The sequence below is a fragment of the Coregonus lavaretus genome (genome assembly GCF_964263955.1).
Source record: "Coregonus lavaretus genome assembly, chromosome: 22".
Taxonomy (NCBI): domain Eukaryota; kingdom Metazoa; phylum Chordata; class Actinopteri; order Salmoniformes; family Salmonidae; genus Coregonus; species Coregonus lavaretus.
Window position 1 is genome coordinate 28,282,899 of NC_140009.1, and position 22,695 is coordinate 28,305,593.

The 22,695-nt window shown below is 43.3% G+C and overlaps 2 protein-coding genes across 2 annotated transcripts; both read right to left on the reverse strand.

The window, feature by feature from the left end:
* Window positions 1-3,197: 3,197 nt before the first annotated feature.
* LOC311149664 (syntaphilin-like) lies at window positions 3,198-6,318 on the reverse strand (the record flags this gene model as incomplete). The annotated part of the gene is made up of 5 exons (XM_084186864.1): window positions 3,198-3,683; window positions 3,840-4,632; window positions 5,371-5,520; window positions 5,907-6,041; window positions 6,275-6,318. 5 exons carry the CDS (start codon window positions 6,316-6,318, stop codon window positions 3,198-3,200), a joined length of 1,608 nt encoding a protein of 535 aa, XP_084042990.1.
* Window positions 6,319-10,162: 3,844 nt separating this feature from the next.
* On the reverse strand, window positions 10,163-19,971 carry LOC311149908 (double-strand-break repair protein rad21 homolog; the record flags this gene model as incomplete). The annotated part of the gene is made up of 13 exons (XM_084187137.1): window positions 10,163-10,345; window positions 10,643-10,720; window positions 15,775-15,888; window positions 16,042-16,181; window positions 16,353-16,440; window positions 16,696-16,925; window positions 17,160-17,279; window positions 18,330-18,434; window positions 18,607-18,735; window positions 18,909-19,012; window positions 19,193-19,292; window positions 19,403-19,532; window positions 19,825-19,971. The coding sequence occupies 13 exons, from the start codon at window positions 19,969-19,971 to the stop codon at window positions 10,163-10,165; spliced, it is 1,668 nt and encodes a 555-aa protein (XP_084043263.1).
* Window positions 19,972-22,695: the final 2,724 nt, after the last annotated feature.

A 22,695-nucleotide genomic window follows, 5' to 3' on the forward strand; every position in this document is an offset into this window, starting at 1 on the left:
CTAGCTGTGCCACTAGAGATCCTGGTTCGAATCGAGGCTCTGTCGCAGCCGGCCGCGACCGGGAGACTCATGGGCAGCGCACAATTGGCCTAGCGTTGTCCAGGGTAGGGGAGGGAATGGCCGGCAAGGATGTAGCTCAGTTGATAGAGCATGGCGTTTGCAACGCCAGGGTTGTGGGTTCAATTCCCACGGGGGACCAGTATGAAAAAAAAATATATATGTATTCACTAACTGTAAGTCGCTCTGGATAAGAGCGTCTGCTAAATGACTTAAATGTAAAATGTCTTGGCCCAAGCAAGTCTCTTCTTATTGGTGTCCTTTAGTAGTGGTTTCTTTGTAGCAATTCGACCATGAAGGCCTGATTACCGCAATCTCCTCTGAACAGTTGATGTTGAGATGTGTCTGTTACTTGAGCTCTGTGAAGCATTTATTTGGGCTGCAATCTGAGGTGCAGTTCATTGCTGATTTCTGAGGCTGGTAACTCTAATGAACGTATCCTCTGCAGCAGAGGTAACGCTGGGTCTTCCATTCCTGTGGCAGTCCTCCTGAGAGCCAGTTTCATCATAGCGCTTGATGGTTTTTGCGACTGCACTTGATGAAACTTTTAAAGTTCTTGAAATGTTCCGTATTGACTGACCTTCATGTCTTAGAGCAATGATGGACTGTCATTTCTCTTTGCTTATTTGAGCTGTTCTTGCCATAATATGGACTTGGTCTTTTACCAAATAGGGCTATCTTCTGTATACCCCCCCCCCCCCTACCTTGTCACAACACAATTGATTGGCTCAAACGCATTAAGAAGGAAAGAAATTCCACAAATTAACTTTTAAGAAGGCACACCTGTTAATTGAAATGCATTCCAGGTGACTACCTCATGAAGCTGGTTGAGTTAATGCCAAGCGTGTGCAAAGCTGTCGTCAAGGTAAAGGGTGGCTACTTTGAAGAATCTGAAATATAAAATATATTTTGATTTGTTTGACACTTTCTTGGTTACAACATGATTCCATAGTTTTGATGTCTTCACTATTATTCTACAATGTAGAAAATAGTAAAAATAAAGAAAAACCCTTGAATGAGTAGGTGCTTCCAAACTTTTGACCGGTACTGTATACATATATATTAAATGTGTAATTAAAGATGGTCATTATTATAGTACAGAACTCAGAACATGCTGGCAAGTATAGTTGCCTCTCAAGCAACAAAATGGGTCAATTTCCTATGGTATGTTTGAATAAAAAGATCACCCTTTAACACCCTGATAGTGTTTTTTAAACTAGGATAGTTTGGTCTGATTTCTTCATTAAATGTTCCTTGTATCACTGTTTTTATTCTGTTGCACAGTATCTGACAAATGGTTCTCAACTGTAGACCAATTATTTATAGTGATGCTCTGAGAAGTGCTAAGGACATGTTTGAAATCCATTAGTAATCACAAAGGAATGCAAAATTGAAAACCTTTGTTTTGGGCCAAACACATTTGCATTCCCAGTACTGTTTCATTTTACCATTGCATAATATTTGTGAAGTTGCATGATTTTGTTTTCAGAGGAGGTTTAGTTAAGTTCTAAAAGCAAAACTTGATCTGTGATTAAAATTTTATTCACACCCAGTGCCACAACACAGATTGTAAGGAACATCAGCAAGCTATGGATCTGTAAAATTACACCCCCCCCCCCCCCCCCCCCCCAACACAATGAGTCAACTCTCACCCCATTGGTTAATAAAATAAATTCCATTCCTCATCAAGGGCTTTGGATATGTTCTATCAACATCAAAGAGACTTCAAATGTATTTTTATTTCATATTGATTCCCAGGTGTCTCTAATTCTCCCAGAGCAGATTTCAGTAGATGACAAACAGACAAAGGCAACGTTCAGTTTATTTTCAAAGGGAAGAGGAAATACATCCAGATCTATTTACACTTTGTATTCTACAGCTTTTCGTGCAATTTTATCAACTCTTGTAAAGACTTCTAATCATAGCTTTTTCTTATTGCTTTTGACCTCTGAATTTGAATAATTGAGAAAAATCTATCGCTGTAGCATTAGCGGCATAATGCGTCTCAAAAGAAGACTTGCATGGTTAATGTTTGAAGAAATGCAAAGCCACTACAAACTTCAAGTAGTATAGTCCCAAAAGTGGAAAAAAGTGCAATGTTTGAAAGAAATATTGAGCCTTTTGAAAACAATTGATAAATTCCTAATATTGTAAATGTTGAAATTCCAACAATAAATACATACATTGCTGGCATTTTGTAATGACTTGCACTGGCATTCAGCATTTGGACATGGATAGTGACAGTGCTAGTCTTATTCAGAATTTTTCTTTTATCCCTGGACTATATATAAAATAAATGAAACCAGAAGATAAACTTTTGATCCCTGAAATGTAATAGATTCTCTATCTCCTGGTCGATGTGCAAACATATCTACTTTCCCCATCCTCTACTTTCTTGAGAAAATAAAGAATTCGAAGACATTCAACTAGAACTCCTACTCAGGTCCCTCATTCACTTAGCTCTAAAAACTAAAAGAAAATGTTGCTGATGTTTTTAACAAGATGAACCATGTTCACCCTAATTTCAAAGACAACACATTTGTACATTTTAGTCATTTAGCAGACGCTCTTATCCAGAGCGACTTACAGTTAGAGAGTGCATACATTTTCATACTGAATCACACGAGAACATTCATGGAGCATACAGTACATCAACGTGTTCAAGGTTAAAACGTAGCAGGTGTGTATTTGGAGGCTCTGTTTAAGGTGAGTTAATGGCAAAGGGTTGAACATTTCTCAGGCTTACATGCAATGAGCTGTACAGTCATGGGAGCCACTCTGTAGACCTGTGGCAAAAAGTATATTTAAGCAGGCTCACGCTTTCCCCATCAAATGCATTTGATTTCCTTGATAGCAAGGCATGATTAAAAATCGAACAGAAAAAGACTAGACCTATACAATTGGCCTAATTCATGTCAGCTGTAACCAATGAACTCAATTCACAAGGGTCAACTGCAATACAATCGGATCATGTAAATCTCAAGGTCATCCTCAAATCAGACCAGTGGTGGAGAAGAAAAAGCAATATAAGTTCAAGTCCAAATCAAAGTCTGTATGATTGCTGTTCTGGCTGCGACTCGTAAGAGGTTGGGGTTGCATGGTTGCTGTGAGGGAAGTCAGTGGACTAAGGAGTAAAGTTGTCAGATATTGGTCGCCCCATTCATGCTTGTGGGGGCACGGCCACTGCCACGTCCCGAGCGTCGCAGAGATTGAAGGGCCACAGCGCAGCAGCCCCGTAGCAGAGAACCGATGTGGTACGCAGGCATGACCTCCCGCGAGGCCCCATGGCACAGCCAGGCCACCGTCGGCACCACCGGCATTGCCACCGCCAACAGGTCCACCAGTAAGTATCGGCTCCAGAAGTTCCGCTGGGGAGCCCCGTCCTCCCCCTCTTCCCCTCCCACAATGTTTTCACCTTCAACTTCAACAGCTTCACCCTTCTCTTCATCCTCCACCACTGTCGCGCCTCCTTGCCTCTCTGGTGACAACAGTGGCCCAGGCTTGGGCTCGCAGGTTTGGGCCACTGTTGGCATCATTGTCATCTCCACATGGCCATCTGGAGGCAGCGGCTCTAGGTTGTAGGAGAGCTGGGGAGGAGGGGAGGAAGACAAGGAGGGAGGGAATGGCTGGGGGGGAGAGGAGGAAGACAAGGAGGGAGGGAATGGCTTGGGGGGAGAGGAGGAAGACAAGGAGGGAGGGAATGGCTGGGGGGGAGAGGAGGAAGACAAGGAGGGAGGGAATGGCTGGGGGGGAGAGGAGGAAGACAAGGAGGGAGGGAACGGCTGTTGCTCTGAGTAGGCTGGGGTGATGTCGGTTGTTTCCAGGGAGATGATGCTCAGCTCCTCTCCCCCTCCTTCCTCTGAGACCCAGGTCATGGTGGGGCTGCAGGCCTGGGATCGGACCTCCGGTTTCGCCTCCCTCACGGGGACAACAGCAACCGCTGCCAATGCAGCCGGGGGCTCCTCCTGGGGGAGGTGAAGGAAGAGGTGGTGATGAGGGAGGTAGGTGTGTCCGCTGCACCTGCAGCTGTTATTCAGGGAGTGGCAGGAGTGGGAGACTGGCAGCAAAGCCCCTCCACTGCACAGCCTCTCGTAGGTGGAGGAGCGTGGCATGGTAGAGGAGGAGGGGCCGTGGATCAGGGCGGGGCCAGACGGGGTTTGCTGCTCTGACAGAAGGGCCGCCTCCAGATGCAGGTGGGTCCGCCCCCTTTCTGCCCGTGCCGCTGCACGCGGGTCAGGCCCTGGGGCGTTTCCATTGCGGTCCACATGCAGGGCCTCACTGCTCAGCCGGGTGTAGGTGGTGCTGCGGCTCAGGGTGCTGGCTGGGGAGCACCCACAGGAGCGGGACCTTGCTGTCCGGGGTCCCTGCGGTGAGAGGTATGGCTTTTGTCCGTAGGGGGCTTTTTCTGGGGTGCCGAGGTTTGATCGTACTGTCTCCACGACCTCGTGTAAGTGCTGGATCTCCCTGCGCGCCTGCTTCAGAGCCAGCTGGGCCTCCACACGGTGACACTCCTCCACTATCCAGTCCTCCTGCATCCGACACAGCTGGGTCTTCATCTCAGCTATCTCACTGTCCCTGTGTGAGAGAGAGAGAGAGAGAGAGAGAGAGAGAGAGGAGAGAGAGAGAGAGAGAGAGAGAGAGAGAGAGAGAGAGAGAAGAGAGAGAGAGAGAGAGAGAGAGAGAGAGAGAGAGAGAGAGAGAGAGAGAGAGAGAGAGAGAGAGAGAGAGAGAGAGAGAGAGAGAGAGAGAGAGAGAGAGAGAGAGAGAGAGAGAGAGAGGTTGAGAGTATGTGGGCTACCTAGGGCAGAGAATCAATGATTGGTATGCCTTAAAGATGGAATCCGTATTAGGGGAAACAGCACCACTATCCACCCCTGCACTTTTGTTATTGTTTTGTGGACAAAACAGATGGTAAGGTGCGTTGAGCAGTGTGGTAAAAAAATGGCAGTACATATTCTGCTGTTCTATCGAATGTGCAATGATGTCAGAGGGGGAAAAAAACAGTGTTCGTGGTTTGCAGTAACTTCTTTGTTGTTGTAATATCCCAAACAGACGTGGCAGTTTCACCATGAAGGATTCCAGCTTTAAAAGGTCTTAGAGATACTATCCCAGGCCAGTTTCTGTAGTGAAATGCTAGACCGTTATTGATGTTGATATTTTTGTAATCATAGTGTGGTTGCATGCAACCCAAGAGTTGGGTTGTGGAAGAGCCACTTTTATGAGATCTACAATATGCTATTTTTAAACAAGTCAGCCACTTCCTATCTGAAAAAGATTCTGCTTCTTTGTCACGACGCATCCCTTCAGACTCACCTGTGCTGCAGCGTCTGGACATTCTCCCTCAGCCTGGCTCGCAGGTGTCTGATACACACCTCCTTCTGCTGCAGCGGGGTGAGGTACTGCTCTGGTGTGGGGGGCCAAATCCCATGGTTATCACTGCAGGTTGCATGCTTCACCTGATGCCTGGGTTTGCATAGGGGTGTTTATAGTGATTATCAGTTATGCATCAGATGATCAGATAATGAACTGTAAAGAACTGTCATCATAAGAGAGGTTGAGGAAGAGGAATTCGTTTTCACTGAGGTGAGCAGCCGGCTTTATATCTTATGAGTAGATGTCAGTGGGGTTTTTATGCAAGCTCTGCACCTTTCGGTTTCCATAATAAATTATGAATCTCAAGACTACATTACATTTTTAATTTGCACCTTATTCTAAAAACATTGGCTCTGTTTTCTTCTGAATCATCTTTAATGCATGATATTTTGGCCTCGACCAAAAAAAATAAGATTCTTAAAACAAAATTATGTTTGCATGGGTCTTGCATATGATGTACAGATGATGTGTTTTACCTGGGTGTGCCAGGATATGTCCGGGCTGTAGGACTGCCCTCACTAGCCCTGCCGGGGTAAGTGTTGGTGGGGTAAGTGTTGGTATTGGAGGCATCGCTATAGGAATGGCGCCCACTGCTAGTGGCCACTGACCGCCTGTAACAGAGAGGCTATGTTAATGTTACATATTGATGAGACCATCAGTCACTAACATTAAGAAAACAAACAAAATCAATGCCTTGCTTCCAACAACTCACTCACTATACATGTGGCACTATATTACCCTAACATGTGTGTGCTGCTTGGTGCAGTCATTTTCATACATCATCACTTGAGATCATCACACATTAGCAAAAATACCATATAGGGAGAGAAGGGAGCAGCATTACCTGTGCTGACCTGCAGAGGGCTTCCGACTTTGAGGGAGTGACATGGGTGTGGACCACCGCTATCGCTCTGCTGCTGGCTCGAAGAGGAAAGCTAGGAAGATGGCTCACAGCTGGACTGCACAATACATAATGTTCAAACATAGAGAAAACAGAATGGATGTAGTCAGGAGATAATCTGTTAAAAACTATAGTGGAAAAGCAATACATTTTGTTGGCATTTCCTCTGCCTACCAGATACCACTTTTAATCTCTGGGCAAGGACATAGTCCTATGTCATCCCACTGGGCACACACTGGTTGAATCACTTAGATTTTTGGTTGAGATGAAGACGTGAATGCAACATATAAATTATTAATTTGTAGACAAACAGGATATTGAATTGTGTTTGGTTGTCAACGGAACCAAATATCAACATTTGAAGATGTATCTTCTGCTTGGATAGTTCCATCTCTGCCACTTAGTCTGGCTTTAATTCCAGTTTGTCTACAAATTAATAATTGATATGTTGGATTCACATCTCCAGCTCAACCAAAAATCGAAGTTAAAGAATAGGACTAAATCAAATCAAACTATAAATGCACTTTAAATGAAGTTTGATTTGATTTAGTCCTATTCATTAACTTTGATTATTGGTTGAGATGGAGACGTGAATCCAACATTAATGTATTCATTTGTAGACAAACTGGAATTTGTTGACACTAAACACAATTCAATATCACTTTTACAATACAGTAAATAGCCTATTAACTTGTCGACAAGTTAACAAATTATATGTTGGATTCACGTCTCCAACTAAACCCAAAATAAAAGTTAAATAATAGGATTAAGCCAGAGGCTTAGATGAAACTATGCTGTGTCAACCAAACACAATTCAATATGTTTGTAATACAGTAAATAGCCTAATGTTAAGGCTCTTACAAACTAATGTAACAGTATTTATTCAACCTTAAAATGAGTAACACATCCTTGGCCACATTTTGAGGTTAGCCTACTGTAACTATACATATCTTCTTATGTAATCATAGAAAGCGTGCATGTTCAAGATAGCATGCAAAGATCACAGGTCTGTGGAGATCTTCACAATTGCTGTAATAATCTGCAAAGAATCTTAACAAGTTGTTGTATAAATACAAAATATCTGACATTGTATTCCCATTTGAACTTTGTTGTGCTTTTAAATGGTTGAAAGCGCAGATAATACATTTAGATGACAACTAAACCGAAACATCTGACATTGTTTTTCCATTGGAATTTGGTAGTGCTTTTAGATGGTTGAAAGCATAGTGATAACACATTGGGATATCAACAACCTTCTGGCAGTCTTTTTGAGTGGGTGAATAAAGGTTGAAATCTCATTGATCAACGTCTCAACCAAATATTATCCGCATTTCCACTTTGAAATGATGTGGTGTGCCCAGTGGGATGGACTCAAACTGTCCATTAAAGAAACACATTCAACATAAGACAATTAAGTATTTTGACTGCTTGTTGTGGCCCTGACTGCCCTGCCTGTTAGGAGCCCATTGATGAGTAAACCAGTCTGGCTATCAGGAGCCCTTCAACAGATAAAGAAGCCTTTCACAGGACAGACACAAGGCATTATGTGAGTTCATCGCCATCTCACTGCTGCACACACCTGGTAACCACAGACAGACAGGAATAAACATAAATCATAATATCCACAGGCAAAATCCAATGAAGAGCAGCAAACAAAGAAAATAACAAAACAAAACCAGCCCAGCCCAGCTGGGACAGGGACATATTTAAAAAAATTGTGCAAAACAGGATTGTCTCATCAGCACTTTTGTGACTGTGACTGAGCTGAGAAGGCTAGCTTTGCTGTACTATCATAGATTAAAAACAATCTCAAACAATATTGGAGCAAAAAAGTATGATCAAAGCGAGAGAAAAAAACTTCTGAGCACAAAGCAGCTCATATACAAAGACAGCATTATACCTGTGATATGCCATGTGATATCGGTGTCTGTTGTCACTGTGTCAATGGGGCAGTTGAGGATAGTGCATTTGAGCAATACAGGAAAGTGGCAGAGGAAGGGATCACAACTAGGCCTACCCTACAGGACCCTTGGATAATGATTGAGGACTCCCTGTGCAACAGGTTGTGGGGACATGCAATGTACTTATTCGGTAATAGTGAGCATCAGGCGGCATAACTGTAGGATTGCATGTACGGGTTGCATGTACGCGGTCTACGATAATTTGATTGACATTATGTCCGTAGTAGGCTACCTAGTTTTCAGTGAAATTACTGAATAAAATTGAGCATGGTGCTTTACATTATCTGTAGAATGCAAAATGACAAAGGGCGCTGTGGTTTCGTCCTTGAACAAACTGAATATTGCCATCACAATAAAAAAGATTGATAATTCATCTGCGGGCAATGTTGACGAATTGACAAGACGCAGAACGACATGCGAAATATCATTTGCAGCTCTGTGCAACAGACACGGACATCATAGAAAACAACTACTAGTCTACCATAGATTATATGCCAGTGTAAATCTAAAAACAAAATCCTACCAGCCAACATCACTTTCCGGTGAACCTAAACATCCCATCCAATGAATAGCTGACAAACTAATTTCGTCCAGGCTGTACCCTACATAGGCAACTGATAGGGGATAAAATAAAAGCCTCCTCTCTCATGCAGCGATTACCTGACTGTGATCTCAGACATAACAGTACAGTAAAGATGATGACACGAATCCCAACATATATGCTACCATATTTGCCAGGCCGATAAATAGTCCTACATCCTGGAGTAGAATTGGTTCCCGCAGGACTTGTGGATGCTCCGGATTTGTGGTTGAATGCGTGAGAACCGTCACTAGTGGCATGTATATGGATGCTGTGCTGCTGATGAGAATCCATGCGGAGCCAGCCACGAAGAGGACATTGAGGCAATTGCGTAGGACTACACTGCATCGGATTCTCTTAAAGAGACAGTGGATCATGCCGCATCATTCGGCAATTATCTAACACCTACCATTGGTGGGGATGGTCGGGGGATTAAAGCTTGTTAGGCAGATGGTAGCAGCTATTTCACAAGTGTATTTACAAGTGGCAAGGGCATAAGGGACAAGGACATGATCAGAGCATCAGTGATGTAGGCATGTAAAACTCAATACAGACTCATTAAAATCCTTGTCATTGTATCAGCATTACACTTAAGAGTATTAGTTCAACATACTATGGTGAACTTGTACTTCTTTTAATTGAGACTTTACACGTTTTACATTAAGGCTCTTAACATTGAATAAGATTCACCGGGTATATTTATAGATCTTTAGGAATAAAAACACAGTAACAGGTTAAAAAAATAGCTTAGTTAAAAACACTGAACCAAAACCGCCCTTATTACTAAAATTGGTCAATCTAACAAATCTTAGTCTGTCGGCATAATAAATAACAAACCATATTATTCAAACAAGTAAAGTAAAGCACCTGAACAAAACAACAACACAACATTCACAAACTTTTACTGTGACCCAAATAATGTCTTGTAGCAAGCCCTGTTTTCTTACAAAGGGAGTGAGTGACTAACTTGGGTCTGGGTCCTGGGAGATACAGCACATTGAGGTGCCATAACTATCTCAGTTGTGCTGGTAAGTGCTTTATGTCACAACCCAGTTTGGCCACCTTTATCAAAATGATATTTATTGGTGTATTCAGTTCCTAATCAGCGTCCATCCTCTGAGACGCTACCCTCCTAAGGTCCACATATGACGAGGGTGTCAAGACCACTACAGAGTTTGTGCAGTTGTTGACAGAGCAGTGAGTCTATGAACAAGGCACAATTAGCAGTAAGTCTATGAACACGGCGTCTTCATATCAAAACCTCCTCTTCCCTCCACTACGAGTCCTCCTCTACGCCTCATAGAACCTGGGTCCAGGAGTGGCTATAATGTCAGCGTAAGGCTCGCTTTGGTGCAGGTCCAGGGCCTGTTGTTTCTTCAGCACCAGGAGGCAGAAGAAGGTGGCTGCGGCCTGGGAGCGACTGTTCCTCTCACACAGCGTCTGCAGGCTGAACATTGCGTTGCTTCTCTGAATCTGTTCAGGGACGTCAGGACAACATAGAACATCAGAATTTTGTCTGAGGGATAGGTCAGTTTTTGTTTTATATGAAGGATAAATGTCAGAAATGAAGAGAAAATCCCATCCCTGTTTGTTATTACACAACACACAATCGCAGCAATTTCATTTCCACATTTCCCTAATCCTGCCCTAGCCGCTTTTAAATCCCTGTCCTCAGTGACTGAGGATTTCTGAGTCTGATCGTAATCGAGCTAGCAAGCTGACTAAGTGTAAGAATGGATGCCCTGCTGCATAGGGGTATCGGGTTCTTACTTTGAGAGCATTTAGTAGTTTCTGTGCTCGGCTGGTCATCCTCTTCTCTTCAAAGTCATCCTGGCTATCCACCATAGACTGTAGTTTGAGATAGCAACACATTACAGCGTCACACCACACTCATGATAACCATTTGTGTAAGTGTATCTATGTATGTACAGTGAGGGAAAAAAGTATTTGATCCCCTGCTGATTTTGTACGTTTGCCCACTGACAAAGACATGATCAGTCTATCATTTTAATGTTAGGTTTATTTGAACAGTGAGACAGAATAACAACAACAAAATCCAGAAAAACACATGTCAAAAATGTTATAAATTGATTTGCATTTTAATGAGGGAAATAAGTATTTGACAAGGCAAAACCCTTGTTGGCAATCACAGAGGTCAGACATTTCTTGTAGTTGTCATTAAGGTTTCGAGGCTGACGTTTGGCAACTCGAACCTTCAGCTCCCTCCACAGATTTTCTATGGGATTAAGGTCTGGAGACTGGCTAGGCCACTCCAGGACCTTAATGTGCTTCTTCTTGAGCCACTCCTTTGTTGCCTTGTTTTGGGTCATTGTCATGCTGGAATACCCATCCACGACCCATTTTCAATGCCCTGGCTGAGGGAAGGAGGTTCTCACCCAAGATTTGATGGTACATGGCCCCGTCCATCGTCCCTTTGATGCGGTGAAGTTGTCCTGTCCCCTTAGCAGAAAAACACCCCCAAAGCATAATGTTTCCACCTCCATGTTTGACGGTGGGGATGGTGTTCTTGGGGTCATAGGCAGTATTCCTCCTCCTCCAAACACGGCGAGTTGAGTTGATGCCAAAGAGCTCAATTTTGGTCTCATCTGACCACAACACTTTCACCCAGTTCTCCTCTGAATCATTCAGATGTTCATTGGCAAACTGCTTTCTTGAGCAGTGGGACCTTGCGGGCGCTGCAGGATTTCAGTCCTTCACGGCGCAGTGTGTTACCAATTGTTTTCTTGGTGACCATGGTCCCTGCTGCCTTGAGATCATTGGCAAGATCCTCCCGTGTAGTTCTGGGCTGATTCCTCACCGTTCTCATGATCATTGCAACTCCACAAGGTGAGATCTTGCATGGAGCCCCAGGCCGAGGGAGATTGACAGTTATTTTGTGTTTCTTCCATTTGCGAATAATCGCACCAACTGTTGTCACCTTCTCACCAAGCTGCTTGGCGATGGTCTTATAGCCCATTCCAGCCTTGTGTAGGTCTACAATCTTGTCCCTGACATCCTCGGAGAGCTCTTTGGTCTTGGCCATGGTGGAGAGTTTGGAATCTGATTGATTGATTGCTTCTGTGGACAGGTGTCTTTTATACAGGTAACAAACTGAGATTAGGAGCACTCCCTTTAAGAGTGTGCTCCTAATCTCAGCTCTTTACCTGTATAAAAGGGACCTGGGAGCCAGAAATCTTTCTGATTGAGAGGGGGTCAAATACTTATTTCCCCTCATTAAAATGCAAATCAATTTATAACATTTTAGACATGTGTTTTTCTTGATTTTTTTGTTGTTATTCTGTCTCTCACTGTTCAAATAAACCTACCATTCAAATTATAAACGGATAATTTCTTTGTCAGTGGGCAAACGTACAAAATCAGCAGGGGATCCAATACTTTTCCCCCCTCACTGTATGTATGTATGTATGTATGTATGTATGTATAGTTGAAGTCGGAAGTTTACATACACCTTAGCCAAATACATTTAAACTGAGTTTTTGACAATTCCTGACATTTAATCCTAGTAAAAATTCCCTGTTTTAGGTTAGTTAGGATCACCACTTTATTTTAAGAATGTGAAATGTCAGAATAATAGTAGAGAGAATGATTTATTTCAGCTTTTATTTCTTTCATCACATTCCCAGTGGGTCAGAAGTTTTCATACACTCAATTAGTATTTGGTAGCATTGCCTTTAAATTGTTTAACTTGGATCAAACGTTTCGGGTAGCCTTCCACAAGCTTCCCACAATAAGTTGGGTGAATTTTGGCCCATTCCTCCTGACAGAGCTGGTTTAACTGAGTCAGGTTTGTATGCCTCCTTGCTCGCACACACTTTTTCAGTTCTGCCCACAAATGTTCTATAGGATTGAGGTCAGGGCTTTGTGATGGCCACTCCAATACCTTTACTTTGTTGTCCTTAAACCATTTTGCCACAACTTTTGAAGTATGATTGGGGTCATTGTCCATTTGGAAGACCCATTTGCGACCAAGCTTTAACTTCCTGACTGATGTCTTGAGATGTTGCTTCAATATATCCACATAATCTTCCTTCCTCATGATGCCATCTATTTTGTGAAGTGCACCAGTCCCTCCTGCAGCAAGAGCAGTGGCTTCTTCCTTGCTGAGTGGCCTTTCAGGTTATGTCGATATAGGACTTGTTTTACTGTGGATACAGATACTTTTGTACCGGTTTCCTCCAGTATCTTCACAAGGTCCTTTGCTGTTGTTCTGGGATTGATTTGCACTTTTCGCACCAAAGTACGTTCATCTCTAGGAGACAGAACGCGTCTCCTTCCTGAGCGGTATGATGGCTGCGTGGTCCCATGGTGTGTATACTTGCGTACTATTGTTTGTACAGATGAACGTGGTACCTTCAGGCGTTTGGAAATTGCTCCCAAGGATGAACCAGACTTGTGGAGGTCTACAATTTTTCTTCTGAGGTCTTGGCTGATTTCTTTTGATTTTCCCATGATGTCAAGCAAAGAGGCACTGAGTTTGAAGGTAGGCCTTGAAATATATCCACAGGTACACCTCCAATTGACTCAAATGATGTAAATTAGCCTATCAGAAGCTTCTAAAGCCATGAGATTATTTTCTGGAGTTTTCCAAGCTGTTTAAAGGCACAGTCAACTTAGTGTATGTAAACTTCTGACCCACTGGAATTGTGATACAGTGAATTATAAGTGAAATAATCTGCCTGTAAACAATTGTTGGAAAAGTTACTTGTGTCAGGTGGCTTAGTGGGTAAGTGCGCTGTGCCAGTAACTAGTCGCTAGTTCTAATCCCAGAGCCGACTAGGTGAAAAATCTGTCATGTGCCCTTGAGCAAGGCACTTAACCCTAATTGCTCCTGTAAGTCGCTCTGGATAAGAGCGTCTGCTAAATGACTTAAATGTGTCATGCACAAAGTAGATGTCCTAACCGACTTGCCAAAACTATAGTTTGTTAAGAAATTTGTGGAGTGGTTGAAAAACGAGATTTAATGACTCCAACCTAAGTGTATGTAAACTTCCGACTTCAACTGTATGTACAGTGGGGAAAAAAAGTATTTAGTCAGCCACCAATTGTGCAAGTTCTCCCACTTAAAAAGATGAGAGGCCTGTAATTTTCATCATAGGTACACGTCAACTATGACAGACAAAATGAGGAAAAGAAATCCAGAAAATCACATTGTAAGATTTTTAATGAATTTATTTGCAAATTATGGTGGAAAATAAGTATTTGGTCAATAACAAAAGTTTCTCAATACTTTGTTATATACCCTTTGTTGGCAATGACACAGGTCAAACGTTTTCTGTAAGTCTTCACAAGGTTTTCACACACTGTTGCTGGTATTTTGGCCCATTCCTCCATGCAGATCTCCTCTAGAGCAGTGATGTTTTGGGGCTGTCGCTGGGCAACACGGACTTTCAACTCCCTCCAAAGATTTTCTATGGGGTTGAGATCTGGAGACTGGCTAGGCCACTCCAGGACCTTGAAATGCTTCTTACGAAGCCACTCCTTCGTTGCCCGGGCGGTGTGTTTGGGATCATTGTCATGCTGAAAGACCCAGCCACGTTTCATCTCCAATGCCCTTGCTGATGGAAGGAGGTTTTCACTCAAAATTTCACGATACATGGCCCCATTCATTCTTTCCTTTACACGGATCAGTCGTCCTGGTCCCTTTGCAGAAAAACAGCCCCAAAGCATGATGTTTCCATCCCCATGCTTCACAGTAGGTATGGTGTTCTTTGGATGCAACTCAGCATTCTTTGTCCTCCAAACACGACGAGTTGAGTTTTTACCAAAAAGTTATATTTTGGTTTCATCTGACCATATGACATTCTCCCAATCCTCTTCTGGATCATCCAAATGCACTCTAGCAAACTTCAGACGGGCCTGGACATGTACTGGCTTAAGCAGGGGGACACGTCTGGCACTGCAGGATTTGAGTCCCTGGCGGCGTAGTGTGTTACTGATGGTAGGCTTTGTTACTTTGGTCCCAGCTCTCTGCAGGTCATTCACTAGGTCCCCCCGTGTGGTTCTGGGATTTTTGCTCACCGTTCTTGTGATCATTTTGACCCCACGGGGTGAGATCTTGCGTGGAGCCCCAGATCGAGGGAGATTATCAGTGGTCTTGTATGTCTTCCATTTCCTAATAATTGCTCCCACAGTTGATTTCTTCAAACCAAGCTGCTTACCTAATGCAGATTCAGTCTTCCCAGCCTGGTGCAGGTCTACAATTTTGTTTCTGGTGTCCTTTGACAGCTCTTTGGTCTTGGCCATAGTGGAGTTTGGAGTATGACTGTTTGAGGTTGTGGACAGGTGTCTTTTATACTGATAACACGTTCAAACAGGTGCCATTAATACAGGTAACGAGTGGAGGACAGAGGAGCCTCTTAAAGAAGAAGTTACAGGTCTGTGAGAGCCAGAAATCTTGCTTGTTTGTAGGTGACCAAATACTTATTTTCCACCATAATTTGCAAATAAATTCATTAAAAATCCTACAATGTGATTTTCTGGATTTTATTTTCTCATTTTGTCTGTCATAGTTGACGTGTACCTATGATGAAAATTACAGGCCTCTCTCATCTTTTTAAGTGGGAGAACTTGCACAATTGGTGGCTGACTAAATACTTTTTTCCCCCACTGTATGTATGTATACACTACCGGTCAAAAGTTTTAGAACACCTCCTCATTCAAGGGTTTTTCTTTATTTTTACTATTTTCTACATTGTAGAATAATAACAACATGATTCCATATGTGTTATTCATAGTTTTGATGTCTTCACTATTATTCTACAATGTAGAAAATAGTAAAAAATAAAGAAAAACCCTTGAATGAGTAGGTGTTCTAGAACTTTTGACTGGTAGTGTATATATGTATGTGTGTCTGTGGGTGTATTCAAAGCATGTGAAAGCACCTGTGTGTTCTGTGTCACAGTCAATGGAGTTTCCCTTTCCATTCCAGAAGGATGAACATGCATGGAATCCTCAGACGGGAGCTCAGGGAGAGAGACCTCCAACATACTCCCATCCTGAGAGACAATAAAAAGAGAGAAAATGAGAGAGGGAACAAGGAAAGTTGTCAGACAAAGTTAGACAATGGGATAACCTTCTTGAATAAAGGTTAAATGAAGTATTTTTAAATGGAAAAAAGGCATATTTTGTGTTCATGTTGAGCTCTTTACATTTACTGCGTCCCAGATGTTGTCAGGTGGATTGTCATTCCCATAGTGGTGCAGAGGAGTGAGCTCCACATTGTGTCCCATTCTCTCAGGATCCATAGTCTCATGCAGGACACTGAGCAAGGCGCTCTCATCTGTTTCCACTGTACAGAGACACATAAAATGTATAAACCCAAATAGGAAACATAACAGTTCAAAGGTAATGGGGCCCAGGGGCACTTCAATTCTCCCTATTTCATATAATGGATAGCGTAATGTTTTCAGACGATAATTTCTATAACATGGTGTTGTTCTGTGTAAATATGACCTCCTACCCTCATGTCTCTCCTCTCTCATCTCTTCATGGTTGTCTTCATTGACCACTCCATCTGTTTTCCCCCAAAACACATCCTTGGAATAGAGCTGCAGGGGCAGAATGGGGGCAGTTGTTGAACCAAAATGCACTGCTGCTATACATCACTGGTTACAGATGTGAACTCAATTTCCTCACTTAAGCGTGGAATCCAATATGTATCTATTGTAGGTTTGACTTAGGTGGAACAACATTCTTAAGCTAAACCTGTATTTTTTATGTAACAGATGAGATAAACATTACAGGTAAACATGTCAACCTACATTTGAGTGATGGGACAGATGTTAATTTCACACCCTGCTTACCTGTTGAAGATGTGGATGAATGACAGGGGCACAGAGGTGACTGAAGAGCCTGTCCACTCCTCCACTCTCTTTCCATTGCATGAGTTGGCGGGTAGGCGGGGCGATGTCCAGTGGGGCAGTAAGATCTGAGTAGTCAGAGAGTTGCTCCCTGATGGCCTGGTTGGACAGCTCCTTGGCCTGGTCCACCAACAGTTTCCTTCTCCTCTTCCCCTTCTTCCTCTCTAAGGTCGCTAAGGAAGCGGAGGGCAAACAGAAGGTTTAACTCCAATGGCTTACCTATGCTTCTCACACAAGTTTCCACCACAGTTAATAAGTAACAGGATAGTGTGTTACTTATGTATTTGATGTATGATAGAGGTTGTGCCCAGTTAGATAATTGTGTGTTTGAAGGACAGTAAATGTGCTTATGAGAATGGCCTTGTTGGGGTGTAAAGATGTTGCATGTTAGGCAGGTAAATACTTACGCGTCACAGCGACAGGCTCCAGAGTGAAGCCATCCTCCTCATTGCCCAACAGAGTTGTCTCATTCAGGACAGGGCGATCCTCCTCCATGGGTACAGATGTAGTAGGGGTGTCTGGACAACCTGCAATGACAAGGTTTTGGAATGAAGGGCATGCCGTCTCAGTCTATTAATGTGATAACATAAATTATACACTGGGTGGGTCGAGCCCTGAATGCCGATTGGCTGACAGCCGTGGTATATCAGACCATATACCACGGGTATGACAAAACATGTAATTGTACTGTTCTAATTACGTTGGTAACCAGTTTATAATAGCAATAAGGCACCTCTGGGGTTTAATATTATAATGTATAATGTAATAATGATAAAGCACCCCATTTTGGGAAAAGTTCCAGCACAGGAAAAATCTAATTTACTTTCTGCAAAGTTTATACCAAAGTGAAAATGGCATTATAATAATGAAAGGACAATTTTCCAGTATGCATTGCCACTTGCTGCCAGAGAGGGCGCTTCAACACTTGCACAAAGTAGAACCAAAGATTTTGTATAACTAAACCAAGATAGATCACAGCCTGTCGTTTCAAATGGAAACCAAGGAGCTATAGTGGGCAGAACAAGCAAGGAGGTGGACAGAGCCAAGCACGAGCTAGCGAGATCCTATTGGCGTGTTCTAGCATGCATTTGCATATTTCCGTTGGGGAACACCTACTCTGAAGTGCGCGTGTGCAATAACTCAATTTGTCCTTTGCACTCCTTCTAAACAACACATTGTTTTTGAAACTTTGGCAAAGGGTGAAGTCTATAAAACTTAGTCCACTCTGTTCATACCATATTGTAGTTTTGGGAACAGAAAACTGTATTGAGATCAAATGTTTCATCGATGAGTAAATTAACAGTATGTCAGCCAAAATCCATCTCGTTCCATCTTCTCCCACTGCCGGCCACTGGGCTTTCTCTCACTACCATATTTGGTAGTGAGTGGAAACGCCAAACGGATGCTTCACATTTATACATCTGGTGAAATATCTGTCTCATTGTTCTATCTGTGGTAGAACTGTGGTCTCATACAGATGGAGACACCTTCATTCCCAAATCTACAGCTACACTGAATATTTTGACAGAGTTAGAAGTTTCCTAAAAGCCCGTAGCAAAATAAACACAAAAAATTACCTTCTTGGTTAACGTCCATCAGAGCAGCCTCCGGCAACACATTTTGTCGTTCGGCTTCGAAAAAGTCAGTCAAAACAGCATGCTCACTGGAACTGGCTATAAAGTCTAAACAGGATTTGGAAAGGGATTTGAGACATTGTGTAGGTTTTCCTTTGAAACATTGTTGATGTGTTCAGATGTGTAACCGATATGTTATCTTGAAGTGAATCTGCTCCTGAGAGTCCAGGTCAGGATGCAGGGTTGGGGAGTATCAGATTACATTTAGAAAGTAACCTACCCAACCCTGTCAGGACGTTACCCAGGATGTCCAAGCCTGTGTCCTCGTCACCAAAAGCATCTCCGTGCTGGGCCAGGCTTAGGAAACTCACGTCTAACATGCCCCCTTGGTGAGACTGGGTCTCATCACCTAAAAATATTAGACACAGTAAGTCAGAGAAAGTTACTGACAGCAATGTGAGTGAAGGAGAGAAAGGTGGGCTATGGTGAGAAGGCAAGATAAAACGAGGGTTTTGAAAGTGAGGGTAAGCTAACTTTGAGAGACACACGCAGGCACTGTGGAGTAGCAACCCTAACCCTTACCAAAGTCCTCAAATGTGAGAAAGCTATTTCCAAAATCCTCTTTGAGGGTGATGTCCTCTGTTCGGCACTGATTCAGTGAAAAATGATCCACAACACCTATGGCACTAGCGTCAGAGAGAGAAAATAACAAATTACTTTTTGATACAAATACTGTGATGTGACGCATCCACACCCCCATGATCTATTGAAACACTGACACTAGCCTAAATGGGGTATTGGGTGCATATCTTTTTGCTTTAAATGTGAGCGGGTGAAATGAGAGAGAGAAAGAAAAACATAGGTACTTTGCGTCTGGTAGCTGGGAATCGAAGTCAGTGAAATCCTCCATTAACGTGATGGCTTTAAGTGTGGCCTCCAGTGCCTCAACAGGCATGTCAGTCTGTCCTGATGGTGACACAAGATTTCAACTGATATATTCTTCCAATGATCAGAATAACATGGTTACTGTCCTTAAAATGTTGACATTGACAACACAAAAAGGATGCCTGGCTAACCTGGTCTGAAGGCCACTTTGATTTTGACAACAGCATCATTGCAGTCAGCAAGGAGATACTTGGCTTTTCTGAAGTATATCCTCACTACTCCCAGGAGTAAGTGGCCAGAAGTTCGCAAGCCGATCTTTATCTAAAAATGATTGCACACATGCAGAGACAGACAGAGGCAGACCTAAGTTATATCAGTCATGTCATAGGCGATGTGCTCATTGTGTGGCTACCAGTATCAGATTTTTTTTTACAGACATTGAGACATATGGCCATTAACAGGAAACCTCAAAAGCATTGTTGAAGTAGACAAGTGTAACATTACATGATGGTGAGCTAACATAGTCCGAATGAACGTTAAAACAGAGGCAAACACATTTCATCCCCTTGTTTGTACCCTTTTGAAGACAGAACAAAGTTTAGCCTAATGTTACCTGTGGGGAAATGATGTCTTTGATGGTGTTCTCCAAATTGCATTCAAACACATGAGCTTTGGTGATTTTCCGCTCCCAATGAGCTGCTAACCAAATTTTGGCCAGAGGCCCGCGCTTGGATGTGAAGAGCTGAGTATAGAACATCATGGTGAAAGCCTTGGCTTGGTGGTCTATCTAACGTAACTTAACTTAGTTCTCCACCTGTTGATAGCTGTGGGGTTTGTTTGATAAGAAGTTGGTTAATTTGATATGGCACAATTCACTTGCAAATTATTTTTTCAACAAGCATTAGCTAGCGGACTATAAAAACCCGCCTCTTTCTCGAAAGCGTCGTTGACAACGAGCTACAGCTAACCTTTGACGTTGCTACATAGTCAGCTACCAAATTAACTAGCTAGCTAGTTACTGTAGCTGAGGAAAAAAGTTCAATTTCTGAACAATGTTAGCCCCGTTTTCAGATAAAATACAATAACTTGATACTCACACGTTTAAGTCTAAAGTAAGCCTGTTTTGAAGGTGGTAACAAGTTGAAAAACTAGGTAGCGATGGCGCGAGATAACAATATTAGCCCGCGTATTTGGCACCAGCATGGCACGAGACCTGTCTCAAGCAAAGTGATAGCTATCAATTTAGCTACACCATGGTTCGTTGAGGTTTCAACGTTTTTATCAAAGACAGTACCTCTGTGTTTTTATGCTTGATTGTATGGAGGGTGATCAGCGCCAGTTCGAAAATGCAATGCTGATCAGTGCCAGTTCGAAAATGCAATGCTTAACCATTAAATAGGAATGTGAACATGATACATGCGTTTATGTTTTCATATCAGTGCGCATGGTTCATGCCACAATGAAATTGCAATATTCAAATAAAACCGAATACGGTAACAGACATTCTAAATTAAAATGATTAACAGAAAATGGCAAATGGTTAACAGAAAATAGTAAATGCAAAGTCAAAATGGAAAGTGGCTGTTTTCATTTCCCAACTAGCCAATTTAGCATTTTCTCCTTCATTTACATTTTCTAAGTGTATGCGAATTGTTCTTAGAGGCTTGAACCAAGGAGAGCAACACCACCATGCAGTGATAGATCCTAGCCATGTCACACTCTCTGTGCATTGATTTTAGACTAGTGTAACTGACAGGGTTCGAACCTGGTGTACTCTACACCAGAAGAACATCTTAGCCTGCTAAGCCAAAGCCTAGGCAGTTTAGCTCCGGGTAGCTTGCGAAAATAATTTAGACAAATACACTGATACGGTAACTGAGTTTATCAGGAAGTGTATAGGAGATGTCGTACCCACTGTCACCATTAAAACCTACCCTAACCAGAAACCATGGATAGATGGCAGGGTTCGCGCGAAACTGAAAGCACGAACCACCGCATTTAACCATGGCAAGTTGACTATGAATATGGCAGAATACAAACAGTATTCACTCCGCAAGGCAATCAAACAAGCAAAATGTCAGTATAGAGACAAAGTGGAGTCGCAATTCAACGGCTCAGACACAAGACGTATGTGACAAGGTCTACAGACAATCACGGACTACAAAAGGAAAACCAGCCACGTCGTCGAGACCAACGTCTTCCTCCCGAACAAGCTAAACACCTTCTTTGCCCGCTTTGAGGATTACACAGTGCCACCGACGCGGCCCGCTACCAAGGACTGTGGGCTCTCCTTCTCCGTGGCCTACGTGAGTAAAACATTTAAATGTGTTAACCCTCGCAAGGCTGCCGGCCCCGACTGCATCCCCAGCCGCGTCCTCAGAGCATGCACATACCAGCTGGCTGGTGTGTTTACGGGCATATTCAATCTCTCCCTATCCCAGTCTGCTGTCCCCACATGCTTCAAGATGGCCACCATTGTTCCTGTACCCAGAAAAGCATAGGTAACTGAACTAAATGACTATCGCCCCGTAGCACTCTCCTCTGTCATCATGAAGTGCTTTGAGAGACTAGTCAAGGATCATATCACTGTTATATCTAGCCTAGTTGTAGAAGAACGGACATCTGTACAGTTTCACATTGAACATCACTCTGTCGTTTAATGACATGTGCCACGCATTCTGACAACCCATTCATCCGTAACGCAGCACACTGTCGTAAACCATAACAACGTACAGCACGTCGTACCATACATAACATTCCCCCCCCCTTTCCAAAACCAGGGACTGGTACCATATATAAAATGTCCATAGGGCAAGAACCTAGAGTGATACCTGTAAGAAATAAACATTAACCCTTAAACGGATGGACTCTCCAAACTAGCCAGTTCAGTCCATTAACCTGGAGGTTGACTAAGACACCTAACGGAGCCTAAGAATGAAAAGAGGTTAAGTAGTCCCCCAGATAAGCAGGGCGAGTTCGTGCCCGCATAGGCCTTTCTTCCACCGCCACCGCTTGTGGCTCTGGCCCTTGGGGAACCCACAGAGGCTGGGGCTCAGGTGGTAGTGGTGGAGGAGGTCCATCCGGTGGCGTCTCTGGCCTGCATGTCTGTTTTGTGTGCCTTCGTGTTCCTTGAGGGGCAGGGACTTTTCTGAGGCGGCTGGCGTGCCAGCGTGATCCATTGCTCATCATGAATGTGGCGGGCCCCAGTTGTCGACTGACCTGCAAGGGGTCCGACCAGAATGAGGCCATTTTGTTGCACCGCTGAGGCCGTCGGGCTCGGACCCAGTCTGACACTTGGATGATCGACTTCTTCACCCTGTGTGCCTTGTCAAAACGCTGTTTCATTGCTCTTTGGTGCCTGGTCACTGCCTGCTGTTCTTGGGTGCGCCTAGTCGCCGGTTCTGCTACTCTCTGTGTTCTGAGTCTGTCCAGTGGCAGTTCCATCTCACGACCTAGCATGAGGGATGCCGGGGAGACCTGTGTT